The sequence below is a fragment of the Crocodylus siamensis genome, chromosome 15 (assembly GCF_052110815.1).
Source record: "Crocodylus siamensis isolate JL-2025a chromosome 15, ASM5211081v1, whole genome shotgun sequence".
In the NCBI taxonomy this organism is placed as follows: Eukaryota; Metazoa; Chordata; order Crocodylia; family Crocodylidae; genus Crocodylus; species Crocodylus siamensis.
The window spans coordinates 33,617,807-33,634,845 of NC_143409.1; the positions used below are offsets into that span (position 1 = coordinate 33,617,807).

A 17,039-nucleotide genomic window follows, 5' to 3' on the forward strand; every position below is an offset into this window, starting at 1 on the left:
AATATCTCATATTAAAGTAGAACTTGGGATTTTTTAATGCTCTGGGTTGGCAATATGGCTTTATGTATATACCAAAATATGAACACTTAGAAGTTAACTCCTATACTTACAAATACTATAGCTCCATGTTTGTGGATCATAACCAATTGTGTTTCTCTGCAGCATTCCTTAACAAAGTAATAGGAGACTTCTGTTCTTTTCACATGCATTTGTTTTAGGCAGATCAAGGAGATAAGAAACTGTCTTTCTTTCATAAATTGTAAGCTAAACAAATCTGGGATTTCATTTCAGGTCTTAATCACAAACTAAATGTTTCAAATGCTTGTACTACTTCCAGTAACCTTTTTCCCCTTTCATAGAATGTCCCCAAAGGAGAATGAAGCTTAAATAATGAGAGAGCTCTGAGTAAAGCACCAGTTATCTATTAAAGTGGAGACAATATAGTTTATATTTAAGCATGAATTCCGATGACATTTATCTGAGTTAATGTTATCTTTATTTGGTATTATGTATTTTGCCTAGTTCTGTTTTCTGTGTTGCTTTCTTTAAAAGGCCTCTCAGATTTTGCTGGAGCTGGACCATCTCTGGTGACTACATTAGCACATGCCTCTGTAGCATGAAAACATCTAGACATCTTAGTTAAGGAAATATAGATATAACAGGTTGTAGCTATTTGCATCCAGCTTAGAATAGTGGCCACTAAACTCATATTCAGAATGCTGTTCATTTGGTTTTAATAAGCATGAGCCCCAGCTTGTAGTGAAGAGACTACTTGAACTTAATAACCATAGCAAATGAATCACTGTCTTGCTCAAATCTGTTCTGTCTGGGTAGGCTGACATGCATTGGTTGATATGAGTGTGGGAAAATTCTTGACCATGGGAAATAAAAGGAAGGGGCCTCTGTTCATAGCGTTGTTAATTAACCTGCCTTTTAGATTAGTCTCTTCTTTCAAAATGTTTTAACATGAACAAGATTTTGGTCAACATAATCTGACTTATACACATTTGAGCCTTCATTTATGGGGTGTAGCTTAAACATATAAAATAACATTAAAACCTGTGTGCAAGAAAAGTGAGACACTCCAGTTTCTAATGTTGAAACCAATGTAATGTTCCTTTCTCTTTATAGTGACAGCCATACATCTGAAATAAGAGTTTAACAATGAAATATGCATCAAAGAAATTTACAGTGATGACTTTCCTAACAATGGTATCATTTCTTCCCTCCAGGTATTTCTGTAACAAAGAAGACTCATACATGTAAGTAATATCTTTTGATATGTTCTTTTCTTACAAATGGAATTCATGTTAGGCTGACTGATGTGGTTCTCAGACTATTAGCTGTTTTTTCTGATTTGGGGAGGTCCCACTTTACAAACACTAGTCGGCTTCCCAAGACAGAGTTGTTCCAGGCCAGACATGGAGTTTCCTCAAAATGAGAATATGGTGTGCGTGGCGAGGGGTGGAAGGATAAAAGAGTGAGGGAAGGAGTTTGAGGGGGCAAGGCAGAGCTGCAGGTTCTGATGTGTGTGACCTGATATAGTTGGCTGGTAACAAGTGTACCCTGAAACCAAGGGAATAACAGTTACCTATTGATCTCCCTTCCTTTGTATGTCTGGTACTTATGTGATTTGCTTCAAATGAAATCTTTTTGTTTTTAAGTCTCCTTTCCCTTCCTGTCCACTAGTCCATAAGTTAGATAACTTTGTTCTTGTGCTTAAGGAGACATTGGTTGGAAATGAGAAGGCTACAGTTTTGTTATTAGCTCTCCATACAGACAGCCATGGTAAGTGGCAATTCTGGTAACTGATGTGGAGGTGTGCATGGACTAAGACAATTCACGCTGAGTCCCCCTCTTCAGAGACAAGTGTTTGAGGATTGACCCTCATTCTGCTCTGCAGTGAGCCAAAAGCTCAGTGCTGTGATTTGTAACTGGAGGAGTGATATTTATGCATGAAAGGTTCTGAAACCATTAAGTCATGGAAGCCAGGCAGTAGAACAATCACATTTGCCCACAGTTTCACAAATCCATAGACTAAAGAAAAATTAAGAACCAGAATTTGACAAAGGCTGCCTATCAAAATCAAACATTCCACTCCATGAGACTTGTTAGGCTCTGTTTTAACCAGGACAAGATTTAGGAGTGTCTTAATCACTGCTTCATAGGGCCAAAACAGTGTCATAAAGTATTTGACATTAATTTCATTCCTGTTTCATTCATGATGTTAAAATTCCCATGTGAAGAAAAATCATGCTTTAAAATCACATGCCACTCAACGTCTTACTGAAGTTAATAGAGATTTATAGTGTATGGTTTGTTGATACAATACATGCAGAAGAGAAGTTGCTTGAAATGAGTTTTGTTTAATGTTGCAAACTTCTTTAGAGAATAATCGTACTCCTTTGTGTAGGTGGGTTTAGTACGTAACACACATTTTTAAGGGTCAGATTCTCTCATTGGATGTATGTATTTGTGGTTCCCATCATTATAAATGGGAGCTACACATAGGCATCTGAGGGCAGAATTTGGTCCTTAATTTTTTGGTGAATATTTGAGCTCATGCTGAATGAGATTGACAGTACAGGAGACTGAAGTCCTCTGTATATCCGCAGGCCAGGCATTGTACAGACAGCTTCCTTGCACAGCCTTGCCCATGAGCTCAACCCTGGCCTGGAGGGACCACCCTCTCTAGAGGTGGTAAGTAATTCAGTATTTATGCTAGCTCAGTCCTGGGCCTCTCTTGCACAGAGGCTAGTGATTGTGCTTTCTGTACCTGGTGGTTTGTGACAGTCCACCTTGCAATGAGGTTGAAACCACCAATCTATATCATCTTTTATATATAGTAGTGCCTTTAACTGACTCACTGTCAGGAAACCACTTCTCCAGTTCCAGTATTCAGTAGCACATATAAGACAAATTAAGCAGTAGCCATAGATTTGAAGACCATAGGGAATATTTTCTTAATCCATGTTCCACTAATAAGGAGTTGTCATCATCCATACTTTAAGGGGATGTGCATCTGGGGCCTTTTATGGAAGATGGCTCTGTTTTTCAAACTTATTTCCCAGTAATGTATAATTGATACTAAGGCACTGTAAGGATGGCAACATTTAGTCTTCTGTCAGTAACAACAAAAGAGTTCTGATTCATGCTCAAGTGAGAGCAATGTCCCCCATTCCTAAATGGTCTTGTTATATAAAGCAGACACAATTAAAAAAAAACAGTGTATAGTTAAGAGTCATTCTTTATGAAGCTTATGCAGATATTAGAGACCTAATCCTGTGGCATTTCCCGTAAAAAATAAGAACAAATAAGAACAACCTAAGTGTAATTTAAACCGATCTTGCAGAGGGGTTCTCTAATTGGCACATCAGTTTCAGTGCAGTTCTCTAAAACATAAACAGGAAACTTTTCTGAGCAGTGGGGAGATGCGCTAGCTCAATAGGCAGGTATCTGAATACAATGAGCACTATGGAAGAATTGGCATAGTGACAATATAGATGCTACTTTCAGATAGATATGCATGAGCTTTGCATCAACTTTGATCAAAGTTCCATGAGATTTGATTCATATTGGCTAAGTACATACAGTCAAAGAGTCCGAGGCTGAATCAATTCAGTCTTTGTAGGTTAGTCTACCCTGCAGAGATTAAACTAAGAAACAACTAGACACATGCTCACTTTTGATTCAGGAAATGCAGCCACATACCTGCAGTGGCTCAGGCCAGAAGCATGTAGCCAGCATGGGCTGTGGGTTCACTTTCTCTTCCTGCTGCCCCAGAGGTCTCTGGGATTTTCAGTCCAGAATCACAGTAGCAGGACTCTGCAGTGTTGCTCATCACTTCCTCTTCTTGCTTCTAGGTGTCTCTGGGATTTGTAGTCCACAGTCACAGCCAGCAGTAACTTTCAGTTAAGTTTAGCAGGGCAGAGCATCTCTGTACTTGCGGGAGAAGGGGTTTTACCAGGAGAAGGGGTTTAAACCCCCTGCCTGGCCCCAGACCCCAGCTGGTGTTTGCTTGGGGGGTGCAGTCCCTGCCTCCTCCCCCCTGCCACCTCTCAACCCTTGTCTGGTGGAGCAGACAACACAGCCCAGCCCAAGGCTGGAAAGCATGCTGGAATGCTGTGGGACTGTGATTTAACTTAAACCAGGAAGGGGTCTGGGACAGAAGAAGCATAAACTGGTTTGACCCAAATCAGTTAAGTCTGCTACTACATTCAGCTAGGGTATCTTAAATTAATTTTACCCATTCTGAAACTGGTTTATGCGTAACTTGTGTCCCTAGCCATTATGAGTAGTTCTCTAAAGTATGAGTTGAATCAGATCGTATATGTCTGACCTTTTGCTATAATGCGCAATAAATTTTCCTATCATTGTACAGAAAGCAGTTTAGAGATTAAAATATACAATTGTGGAATAACATCCAATAAGTGTTGTTTCACATAAGCATCTGAGTGCAAGAATGACAAAGCAAAACTGAGCTGGAATTTAATAATTGCAAGTGACGCCATGTTCTTTTTTGCTAATCATGTTATATATTAACTTATACCCAATCATTATGTTTGCAGTTATTGAGAGCATGCTTATCGGTATAATATGAGCATTATTTGCCATTAATAAAGTGAAATGGAATAAGATTTCTTTAGGGGAAACCAAAATAGTTCTTATAGACACTATCCAAATTGGATGTTGACTATGTTCTGTGTTGACACCACTTAGGAATACAGCAAAAGTTCACATTTCTATCAGTTCTTGAGAAGTTCAGAGTACAGGACCATTTGAAAATGTTAATAGGCTAATAGGTCTATAGCTGATAGGTTATATTGACCTTCTGACCCAGATAGAGGATTATGCTGTAATGTTGCTGATAGCAGTAACTATACCAGGGAGTTTCCTTTAATTATATGGTAGGCTATGCCTTTGAACAGCAGATTTGTGCTGTTTGGATATAATTTTAATGGTTTTCGCCGTTGTACTGAATTTGAGACCAGTAAACAGTCTTTTATTGTTCCATCCACACCATTTAGGTTTGTGTTCTTTCACTGTTTGAGATATGGTAGGTGTGTTATCCCTTCCTGGGTTCTGTTTTTAATAAATAGTGCATCACCTGAAAATGAACTGCTTGTTATGTAGGTCACTCCTGAATCAAATGCCAGTCAGGTTTTCCAGCAAACTGTTGAGGAGTCCTGTGTCTCCCAACTAACTAGCTGAACAAAACTTGAGAGACTTCCATTCTCTTTAGTGCAATCTGTCTTACTGGAGTTACAATCCCTGGGATTGTTTCTGTATGTCATCTGTTCCTTGAATTCTTTCAGAATTGGAATACTGCAAGCTTTAGGGCACATGTGCTAGCCTCTGTTGAATTCTTTAAACTGTGATCCTTCTTTGACTGTGGACTTTGATTGTATTTTTTTTAAATCTACACTCTTATGGAACCAAGGAAACAAATCATAGAATCATAAATCGTAGAAAATTAGGGTTGAAAGTGACCTCAGGAGGGCATCTTGTTCAACCCTCTGCTCAAAGCAGGACTATCCCCAAATATATCACCCCAGCCAAGGCTTTTGTCTAGGTGGGTCCTAAAAACCTCCAAGGATGGAAATTCCACAACCTCTCTGGGTTACCTGTTTATTACCCTCCTCGTGAGAGAGATTTTCCTTAAATCTAACCTAAACTTCCTTTGCTGCAACTTTAGACCACTGCTTCTTGTTCTATCATCTGCCACCCCTGAGAACAGTCTAACTCCATCCCCTTTGTAACCACCCTTCAAATAGTTGAAAGTTACTATTAAATCCCACTCAGTCTTCTCTTCTTCAGACTAAATTAGCCTGGTTATCTCAGCCTCTCACCGCTCACGTGCCCGAGCCCCCTAACCATTTTTGTTGCCTTCTGCTGGACTCTCTTCAATTTGTCTCCTTTCTGTAGTGGGGGGCCCAGCACTGGACACAGTACTCCAGATGTGGCCTCACTATTGCCAAATACAGGGGAGAATCATTTCCCTCAATCTGCTGGCAATGCTTCTACTAATGCAGCTCAGTATGCTGTTAGCCTTCTTTGCAGCAAAGGCACACTGATGGCTCATTCAGCTCATTGTCCCCGGTAACCCCCAGGTCCTTTTCTTCAGAGCTACTGCCAGTCAGTCCCCAGCCTGCAGTGGTGCATGGGATTTTTTCATCCTAAATGCAGGACTTCGCACTTGTCCTTATTGAACCTCATGAGATTTGCTTTGGTCCAGTCCTTCAGTTTGGTCTCTGAATCCCAGTCCTACCCTCCAGCATATCTATTACTCCCCACAGCTTGGTGTCATCTACAGAGTTGCTGATGGTGCACTCCATCCCACCTTCTAGGGTATCTTCTAAGATATTGAACAAGACATGGATCAGGATCAACCCCTGGGGCACTCCACTTGATACCAGCTGCCAACTAGGCATCAAACCATTGATAATTACACTTTGAGCCTGATGATCCAGCCAGTTTTCTGTCCATTTGACAGTTTATTCATCCAACCCTACTTCCTTAGCTTGCTTGTAAGAATGTTGTGGGAGACCATATCAAAGCCATGCTGAAGTCAAGGTATATCATGTTCACTGCTCTCCCTGCATCCACAGAGCCAGTCATCTCATCATAGAAGGCAATCAGGTTGGCCAGGCATGACTTGCCCCTGGTGAATGCATGCCAGCTGTTCCTAATGACCCTCTTCTCCTCCAAGCATGAGTGCCACATACCCCCGGAGGCTGGCAGGGCACGGTGAGCTCTGGCAGGCGAGGACAGCATTGTCAGTGGCAGGCACATAGCAGCAGTAAGCAGGGAGCTCCTACAAGCAGCCACACTGCTGTCGGGGGGGGGGGGGGCAGATGGCAAGTGCCAACCAGCAGTTGGCGGCCACCCACATACATCAGCGGCGGCCAGTGGTGACTGTGGGCCACCCGCAGACACCACTAGCAGTGTTAGCAATGGGTAGCAAGCAACAACTGCCTGCAGGTGCTGCCTGCAATGTCAGCAGCACCTTTTCATAGGGGGTGCACCGCCATGCTCAGGAGGTACACATGCACCCACCACACATTGCCAGTGCCTCCAAGTACTTAGAAACGTACTCCTTGAGGAACTGCTTCATGATTTTTCCAGGGACTGAGGTGAGGCTGACTGGTCTGTAGTTCCCTGGATCTTTCTTCTTCCCTTTCTTAAAGATGGACATTATATTTGCCCTTTTCCAGTCATTCAGGACCTTTCCCAATCACCACAAGTTTTCAGAGATAATGGCTAGTGGCTCTGCAGTCACATCAGCCAACTCTCTCAGCCCCCTCACATGCATCACTTCCAGCGCCATGGATTTGTACATGTCTAGCTTTTCTAAATAGTCCCTAACCTGGTCTTTTGTCACAGTTAGCTGTTCACCTCCTCCCCAGACTGTGATGCTAGGTGCAGTAGTCTGGGAGCTGACCATGCCTGTAAAGACTGAAGTAAAAAACACATTGAATATTTAAGCCTTTTCTGCACCATCTTTCATTAGGTTGCCTCTCCCATTCAGTAAGAGACCCACACTTTCCTTGATCCTCTTCTTGTTGCTGACATACTTGTAGAAACCTTTGTGTTGTCTTTCATATCCCTTGCAAGCTGCAACTCCAGTTGTGCTTTGACCTCCCTGATTTCATCCTTGCATGCCTGAGCAATATTCTTATACCTCTCCCTAGTCATTTGTCCAATTTTTGTGGTTTAGCTCATTTGGAGTAGAGCATGTTATGGTCTTCTTTGTACTATCTTACATGCTTTGGGCAGAGTAATACTGTAAAAGTCCACATTAACTTAGATGCATTGATATGAATCAGAGCAGTTCACATTTCTCCACAAATGTGGTTTCAGACTCTTTGTAAGTTGCTACAGATATCATTGCATAGGTTACACTCAAGTCATATTTTTCAGATATTTTCTTGCCACAGCTAATGACCTTTTGAGGAAAAAAAATAAGACTTGAAATTGTGAGCAAGAAGAGGCTGGTTTGAGAGAAGAACTTGCATTCCAAAGACAACCTTTGGGTTCATGTGGAGGTGCAAAAGTTTAACAAGTGAATATATAGTATTTCAGTGCTGGCATATTACATTCAGATCTTACCATAATCAGTGAAAATGAGCTTGATGGCTGCAGCCCAGTGCATTGCAGACACTTGCTGAGATGTCAGAACCACTACACAATGAAGTAGTCTTTCCCCCCAAGATCATTTTTAGATCCTTTACACTTCACTTCATAGCCCTTTTGAAGAACTTGATCCAAAGCCCACGGTTATAAATTGAAAGCTTTCCTTTGACTTTCTTTAATGGGCTTTGAATCAAGCACCTAACAAAGCAAAGGGATGTTACCTGCTGGTGTACTCAGCAGGTTAATATTGCAATTTGTGATCTGACTGAAACTCAGTAGCCGTGCTCTGTGAATTACAAGAAACCACACTCAGAGTCTTCCTAGAAGTTTGATTGCATGCTTAGAGGTCATACCTACTCAAAAGCCCAGGTGGATTCAATTATTTCTTCACTGTGTTCATCCACCCCAACTTTTCAAGAAGGAAAAAGGAATATGCTAATATAGGTTTTCCAACCCCTTCCTCGCAAGTAATAATTTCGTTATTAAACTTTGTTCTATTCATTTCAAAGCTCCTTTTTATAGAACTATATTCTGAAACTAAAGTGCTGCATTGATTTCTTTACCAGTTTCTTGAATGTTCATCCAAAAGGACTGGACAGCTTAAGGGGTCAGTCACAAGGCAAAGAGCTCTTGATTCTGAGGTCATTCTTTGAAGTCTAACCCACACTGGTGGTGACAAAGAGTCGTTACTAAATTCTGGTGAAGTGAAAACAACTTTTGAGGTCTGCCTATTCTCTCATGTAATAGAAAGTTAATAGCACCAAACCCACCATCATAATGGTGATCCTGGGACAAAGTATAAAGCATAGTCCAAAAAGTGTTCTTCTTGTGGAAACCATGAGTGGCAACTAGAGGAGTTGCAATCTGGCCCCTGTATTGCAACTTTTGTGGGAAATGAGAGAGGATTGCAGCCTGAAAGAAGTACCAGCAGCTCTTGCAAGCATAGTATTCAGACTATACAAGTACACATATACACAGAATTAATCTGATGCCTCTTATAAGTCATTTTTCCAGTGGTACTATCATCTTTGGACACAAAATTGCTTTAATATTTTTGTGACAGAATGAACTTCCCAGGTTTTCATCCTTTGTGCTGTAAGACCCAAACTAGCCCATGGCAGTCAAGTGCCCCAATTCTTGCATCATGTCCAGGTGGCAACTTCTAGAGGAAGCTGCCATTCCACAATACACAGGCTTCTTTCCTTCTATACTTTTCTGTAGTTTATGCATATCAGCAGTGGAATTTCTTATCTGTGCCCATACACTACCACTCTATCAACAGGTATCATCTTAAATCTCTGACTTGAGAGATGCAGCCATTAAAGGCAGCTACAAAATGGTGTTTGGAATTTATGTATATTGAGTGCTCAGTTCAAGGGAATCTGATCAATTAAACTGTCAAGAAGTTCAGCTTGTAGCTGTAATGTAGACAGTCTACTTTAACCTGTCCGTTACACTGATTGAGGGTTTCATTTTCTCAATATGCAGCAAATCATTTCAGTTTGTAGTCAGGCCTCTTTTATACATTCCAGCAGAGTTCACTCTCCATATCAAGTTCTCTCTGTTACATGGCTACTGTTTTCTTGTAGTCATTTCTATTTATGTCACCCCTCCTTTCATTAGCCTTGCTTAACAGAATGTCGAGCGCCCTTAACTTGCACAATATAATATAATGAGACTCTTTCACTATAGTGTCTAGGGCTGCTTACAGACATTAAAAAAGGCACTTTAAACTTGGTGTGTCCCCACGCCAAGACCAGCACATACCCAGAAGAGGCATTGTGTTAGTTTGAACCAGCTCGCCCAATGTCTGTATAGATTGGGCACTTCAGTGGGGCTTTTTTGGCACTTTTATCTAATAGCTGATTTATTTCCACATCCATCAGCAGCACAGAAGTTTGTCCTGTATTGGTTCAGACTTAGGGGTTGTTGATATCGAGAAATTCATCATTCTACAGTAATTATTCAGTATAAGTAATTATTTCAATATAAGCCACCAGTGTGGATGCTAATTTTGAAATGAATGCTTTTTAATGAGTTAGTAAAAAAAATGCACTCGTGATCTAGAGTAAGAATATCCACACTTCATATTGAAATAATTATCGTGGAGTAGCTATCTTAGTAAGTAGTAGTGTCTTGGAGCAGTATTTGGTAAATTGGTAAATTTTCAAGTGTAGATAAGCCCTTCATTTTCAAGTGGTAGCTGCAGAAATAATTAAAAAATGGTGAATCTTAGTTTTAAACAGCTGTCATGGAGTCCCTGCGAAGGGTGTACCTTGCAAAGGGCTACTATGACCTTGTCTGGTCTCTGACAATGACCTCCCAATCAATGAGACAAGCCCAGGCATGGCTCCTAGAGCAAGGCAGGAGCACAGACTTCTTCCTTCTCTGCATTAGTGACGTGTGTCCCCAGAGGCTGGGGAGGGGGAGAGGGCATGGTGAGCTCTCACAGGAGGCAGCAGCAGCAGAGTCAGTGGCAGGGGTGTGGCAGTGGCAAGCGGGGAGCTCCCACAGGCAGCCGCAGCAGTATCAGTGGTGAGGGTGGGCCAAACGGGGAGCTCTTGCAGGTGACTGCAGTGGCGGCCGTGGTGGTGGGAGAGGGGAAAGTGCTGACCAGAAGTCGGCAACCAGGCACAGATGCTGCCAGCAGCGTCAGCAGCAGTCAGTGGTGATCGGGGACTGTCCGCAGGTGCCGCTGGCAGTGTTGACAGCAAGGGTGGGGCTGGCAAGTGGCAACTTGCCCACAGGCACCGCCAGCAGCATCAGCGGCACTTTTCGCAGGGGGTGCACTGCCAATCTCAGGGGGTGCATGTGCACCCTCATGCACCCCCTGTGCATCTCCAGTGCTTCTCTGAGACCCTGGCCTTTTGTTGGGAAGATCAAGAGCAACCAAAGTTTCAAGCAGCAAACCAGTCAGCCTTTTCAGTACAGGCTTTAATAGGGTTTGCCACCCATCCAGAGGGTTTGCTACCTACCCAGAGGTTCTCTTCCCTCTTCCAAAGGGGTTAATCCGTCCCTTTGACCCCAATCCCGGCCGAACTCCGCTGTTCTCTTTCCAGTTGGTCCAGGGCTCTGCAGTTCCAAAGCTCCTTCTGGTCTCTTCCTCCAGATTCTCTTCTCAAAACCAGACACCTTTCTTCTCTAGCCTACTTTCCTGTTATGTTTATCTCAGTCGACTTCTCAGGTGTTGACCATCTTGCCTTTACTGATGTGTTAAAGTTATTCCTGGATCTTTGTGGATGGTAGAGGTCCACTTTGTCTCATCCCACAGATAGGCAGATCTCTTGCTTCACTGTCTGTCTTGCTTGTCCTTCCCATGTACTAGTTTTATGGGGAAACTGAGACATACAACATTATGACAACATGAATGCAGTTAAACCCAGAAATATTACAAGAAAACCCATAGTCCATCACAAAAGCATAAGCCCCCGTGCAGTAGCTTGTTTAAGTGAAGGCAGTCTGATACCAACAGATTTTGTAAACTGAACCAGCAGTTTGAAGGAAAGGGCTGAATGTGCACCAGTGCCTTCAGATTTGGCTAACTGAAATTCCTCACTGAGTATCTAAGGCTGTGTGTAGACAAAACGAAGCGCATGTGTGTACGACACTTTACAGCAGGCTAAAGGCTTTTACACTGCTTTAATGGTGTCAATGTTTACAGGCGCTGATGGCATATTGCTTATTAATTACAGCCACTGTAGGAAATTCAGTGACATAATGCGCCTTAAATGACTTGGGGCTCAGCAAACTAAAACTCCTCCTCTGAGTTTTAGTTTGCTGCCCCTACAGCCACAGAGCGAAGCTCTGGGCTCTGTGAAGCTCCAGGGCTCTGCAGGAAGTCCTGCAGGCAGCCTGGTAGGAGCCTGGGAAGGCAGCTCTGCCCACGAAAAGAGGTGAGCCTGATCTCCCCCACCCCTGCACAGAGCTTGCTTGCATGCCTGAGCTGCGCAGGTGCTTCCCTCCATAGCTACAGTGCCCCCCGAAACCACCTGATCTAGGTGCCTGCTGCGGAGGGAAGCACCAGCCCCCCCCCCCCACTCCCTCCGCAGCCCAGGGACTGCTCCGCCTGCTGGCAGCTTGCCCCCCCCCCTCCCCGCCCCCGCCACCAGAGAGGCAAGTAAGTCAGCCGGATGTCTGCACAGCTCGGGGGTTTAAAGGGCCCTAAATTGAAGTGGCATTTTTAAAAACCCACCGCTTTAATTTAGGGTCCCCGTTTTGTTTACACATGGCCTAACTTGAAGATACTTCTCTGTGCCCTAACAGTATCTTCCCTGCATTGAGCCCTGGGATCATTTCTATGCTAGTCATATATTAGGCCTTGATCCAGGAATGCACAGAAGAATTGACTTCAGTTGGGCATAAGCACATGCTTACAGTTAAAAACATGCTTTATGGAAGTATCTACATAGCAATCACGAGGTGTGACTGCAACAAGGGTGGGCACACCTGTATTGGCTATAAATTAACTTGTTTGAATATGCTTTTCACACTGTCCTGCCCAATCCGCCCTTCCTAAATTAAGTCCTCAATGCCTTTGCTATTAGTGCTTGTTAATAAGAGGTCATAACTAGTTGGAGAGTGAGGGAACCCTGTTTTGGGGAGAAGGAGGTTCATCAGCTTCCCAGATGCGCAAACAACCTTAAACCATATGCACCAAACACATGCAAGCAAACCAAGGTTTGCAAGAGTATCAAACCCAAAACTCCATCCTCTGTTTTAGTGTTTTTTAGAGCTGATGTGAATACTTCATATACCTTCCATTTTGGCTTGGCTGAAATAATCAGGCAAAAAAACACCGATCAGTATAGTCTCCCCCCTGCCTCTCCCACTGTCCTCATTCTATTCACCAGGTGTGTGGGCCTCCATCTCTGACAACTAGTTTCTTTAAATATGTGCATTATTTTATTGAATTGCATTAAAGGGAAGATAAAGAAATTGACTCATCTGTTTACTTTTCTAACTTACAAATAGCCAGGACATGAGTATACAGTCTGCTTTGCACTGTTTTTTATGTGCTGACTAGAGTAAGTGAAAATACACTTTCCCTCACAAAGTGGGAACTTATAGAAAATTGATGGTTAACAATATCTGCTGTTAGCATCAATGCCTCCAGAGAGCAGGTGAAAACTAAACCCTGTCTCCTGAGGCCAATAAAATAGCTGTTTGGTCCCATGTGTGTAACCTCCTAATAACTTTACTGGGCAGCCTTAAGATCCCTTGGGGGCTTCTCTGCAAGAGCACTCCCTCTCTTTTTTCAGATTGCTTATTAAAAATGATTTTATAATGAAGTTGCCTCAAATAGCAGCTACTTTCTTGCTTGTCCTTGAAGCACTGTTTGCCCTGGTGAAGAATCCTAGAGACAACTACCTAGGGCTTTTCTCCTTGTTTAAAACTTTTTCTAAACTTCTGTTACACTTTTTTTTTTCTGTGAGTCAGGAGACACCTGTTTCTCACCAGCTGGACATGTAAGCTTATTTCATTTGAAGCCTTCATTGTGGTACTTGTTTTAAGTGCACTAGCTGATAATCAGTTTTATTCTTGTCAATACAAAAGAGTATGTCAATGGTCAGTTTGTTGCTCAGGAGAGAATATTAACAGCAAAGCCATCTTCTGTCTGTAGATGGGTGAGACTTCAGATACTGAAGCAGAGATGGTAAAAGACACATATTCTCAGATAAGTAAAGCTTATTGATTGACCTCCAGCTTTGGAAGGTCTGGGATTCCACCTTCTGGCTATGGAAGTTGAGTGAAAGTATATTTAAGTTATTATTAATCCTTTGTGTTTGGAGCACACAGAATGCCATCAGCTGGATAGGGACATATTGCTTTTATCAAGACTGTGGAATGGGAACCATATGGATACCCTGTCTTACACCTTTATCATAAGCCCATGTGGTAGGTGCTGTGTCCTCGCACAAGCTCCCATACAAATTTGTGATGCAGTCTGTTTGGAAAAGAGAGCAGAACAAAATTGTCTTAAATTCTGCAGAATTTTATCCGTGTGTAAATTTTGAACTATGTCTCTCCTCTAATACACACTAATAGATATTATAAATTAATAAAGTACAGTTCTGTTCATACTTCATTGCTTCCAATAAACAGTTATTTGCCAACATACAGTATGGGTGTGAGCCTTTTCTTTCATGTATAAAAGATTAAGTTGGCATAGTTTTTTAAGGAGCAATGGAAAATAGTTAAAGACTTTTGCCATTGAACTCTGCTAGAAGATACAACTCAGAAAGACATGCAGAAAGCACAAATATGATTGAAAATCAATTTTAAACTGTCTTCAGTTTTAGACATTAAACATTTTAAGAAAACCTGAGGTTCTGTAGTCATTAACTAAGAAACTCTATTTTATTTTAAGGTGGAGTGGGCTATAGCTATATTATCATTCTGCAGGAATTGGAGGCATTTTTGCAGACACCGTTGATACTGTCCGCTTCTATTTCAGTGCTTCCTAGGGAAGTTGGCCTGATAGGAAAAATCACGATGTGAAACATGGACCTTACCTGTACTCTGCTGTGCATAACAGCTGGGGAGATTTGGACCTGATTTCATTGCAATCTTCCTCATTTTTAAAAAAAAGTCTCCTAACTTTAAATCTGACATAGTTCTTGTTAGAAATGAATGTCTCCAACGTGATGCTAGAAGCAACTACCCGCAGGTTAGGTGGTTGGCTGGAGGCAAAATAATGGGTGGATTTCAGGTGAGGAGGGGTGAATTTAAGCTTCAGAATATATGGTGTTCTACACAAATGAAAATATTAATCAGACCCTAAAAACATGTCAGGTTAGTAGTGATAAATAGTTACTGGGGTCAAAATACCATTTCCAGCTTGAAAATGTTGTGAACTGGTAAACTGACAGTGTAGAGTTCTACCGCTCTGCTTTTGCATTCTTGCTACTTTGCAGTGAAACCTCTTCTAATAGGAAGTGTTACTGTTCGTGACTTGCTTCTTTAGTAAGTGGATCAAGGAGGTTGAGCACAGAGCACAAGGTGGTATGTCCTGGCTCTGTGTAGTCTAAGGATACTGGGTATCTTTAACCACAAAATGCCAAAATGCAGAGAGCCTGCTGCATGCGGCCTTTGCGGTATCTTCTCAAGGGGTGTGTGTATTATTTTTAAAAGATGTTCGTGTGCTCCAGGAGCCTGATCATCCAACACCTACTGAACATGGTGGCAAAATTCCCTCTGATTTCTCTGATGTGGGAATAGACCTGAAATGCTGAGGTAAAACTGACTGTAGTTGATCAAACAGATTATGTGGCCACTTTCTTTTAACCCTTATGTAGAGAGGAGTCTGAGATGCTGTGAATGAATTGTATCCAAGCACATATAGGGTTTGGTTTGGGACCATTATTGAATTAGAAGCTGGGCAAAAAGTTTGGATCTGGTAACCTACCTGTTTAAAGATCATAGGCCTAAGTCTTCCCTCAAAGAATAGGAGTTACTCCAGTTGTATATAGTGAACCCTCAGATGAGATAAAATGGGAAGAATTCATCCTCAGAGTTTCTTGGTCTGGGTCTTTTCTACTTGACAGAGCAGTTCTTCAGAAGACAGCATTGAGTTTATTCACAATGGAAAGGAAAATCTTTTTACAGTCTTTCCTTTTTTATAATCCTCTGTAGTTAAGTTAAACTATAATGACTCTCAAACAAGGCAGGGCAGACAGGCTTCTCTCCCATTGGTCTCTGAACCAGAAAAACATATTTTATTATCTGAATTTTGGAACCAGTGATTGATTCTGAAATTCTTAATAACTGTACTTATATAGCAGAGGGTGTGTCTACACATGCACTTTAATGTACAGTAGCCTATTCTACTGTGCGTTAAAGTGACATGTAAAAACCTATGCTAATACATTAATGCACAGTAGAATAGACTACTGCACATTAAGTGTCACATAAAAAGCATACGCTTGCACTACTGTTCATTAGTGCAGCCTAAAGCACATTTATTTAGTATCTCATATTGGAGGTACTAAGTTTAATGTGCATTAGGAAAAGTTCATTAATGCACATGTAGGTGCATCCAGTTTGTCACTAATTTTGAACACTTCCATTGTGGAACAGCTTTGGAATCTGAAAGTGTCTTTTTCTTCTATCTTGAGGTCTAACCCTACTACTAAAACTACTGGAAGTTATTGCAACTATTCTCTACAATCTGAAGTGGTTCAAGCATTTTCCTAAACAGGTGACACTTATTAATAAAGTAACTATGTGGGGCATTATTGTGACAAATCTGTTAATAGGTCTGTGATTCATATCTGATATACAATAGAATTACTGTTAAGACTAAATTACATCATTAGATTGATCTGTTACTGTATCTTTAAAAACAGCCCTTGCTGGTTAGGGCTATATCTCTCATGAGAATATTAATGTGTCAAAGCATTGTTGTTAATGTCAGTAGAAAAGGTAGATAGCCTTGGAGGTCATGGTGGGGTAACTTAGGTACACTGCAAAGGAGAAAAAGGAAAAACAGGAACTGAGACAGTTTAGTTGCCAAACTAAATACAGTCGTGGTGGAATGTGAGGAGGATTAAGTTGATAAACAAGGCGCAAATAAATTTTAAAAAAATAGGAATAGGGTTGTGAATTAGAGAAGGAACTCAGTAAAGAACCAGGGTGACTAAAAGAAAATGTTGCAAAGGGGGAAAAGAACAAGTTTCAGGGAATCTAGGGCTGTCACTTGCTTACAGGTCAGTTGACATGTATTTACAAACATTTAGCTGAATGTTGGGCTCCATGTTATGCAGATTGTCTCTGTTTTAATTTGAGTATTTTTCTTCTCCCTGTAGTCCTTCCTGTAGACAATTTTAGTTTAGGGTTGCTTTGTGGAATACTCACACTGGTATAGCAGAGGGTTTCTGAGCTCTTTTGAGAGCCATTTGGGGGAAACA

The 17,039-nt window shown here is 41.7% G+C and overlaps 1 protein-coding gene across 3 annotated transcripts in view; it reads left to right on the top strand.

The window, feature by feature from the left end:
- The window catches only part of RORA (RAR related orphan receptor A), a 616,778-nt gene that overhangs the window by 422,051 nt on the left and 177,688 nt on the right, over positions 1-17,039 (top strand). For 2 of the 3 annotated variants that reach the window (XM_090029400.1, XM_090029402.1), the window contains exon 2: positions 1,233-1,262. In XM_090029400.1, coding sequence (XP_089885526.1) covers positions 1,233-1,262 — 30 coding nt within the window. Of the gene's footprint in view, positions 1-1,232; positions 1,263-2,615; positions 2,701-17,039 lie in introns of all 3 variants that reach the window. The other variant, XM_090029403.1, reaches the window with a different exon arrangement.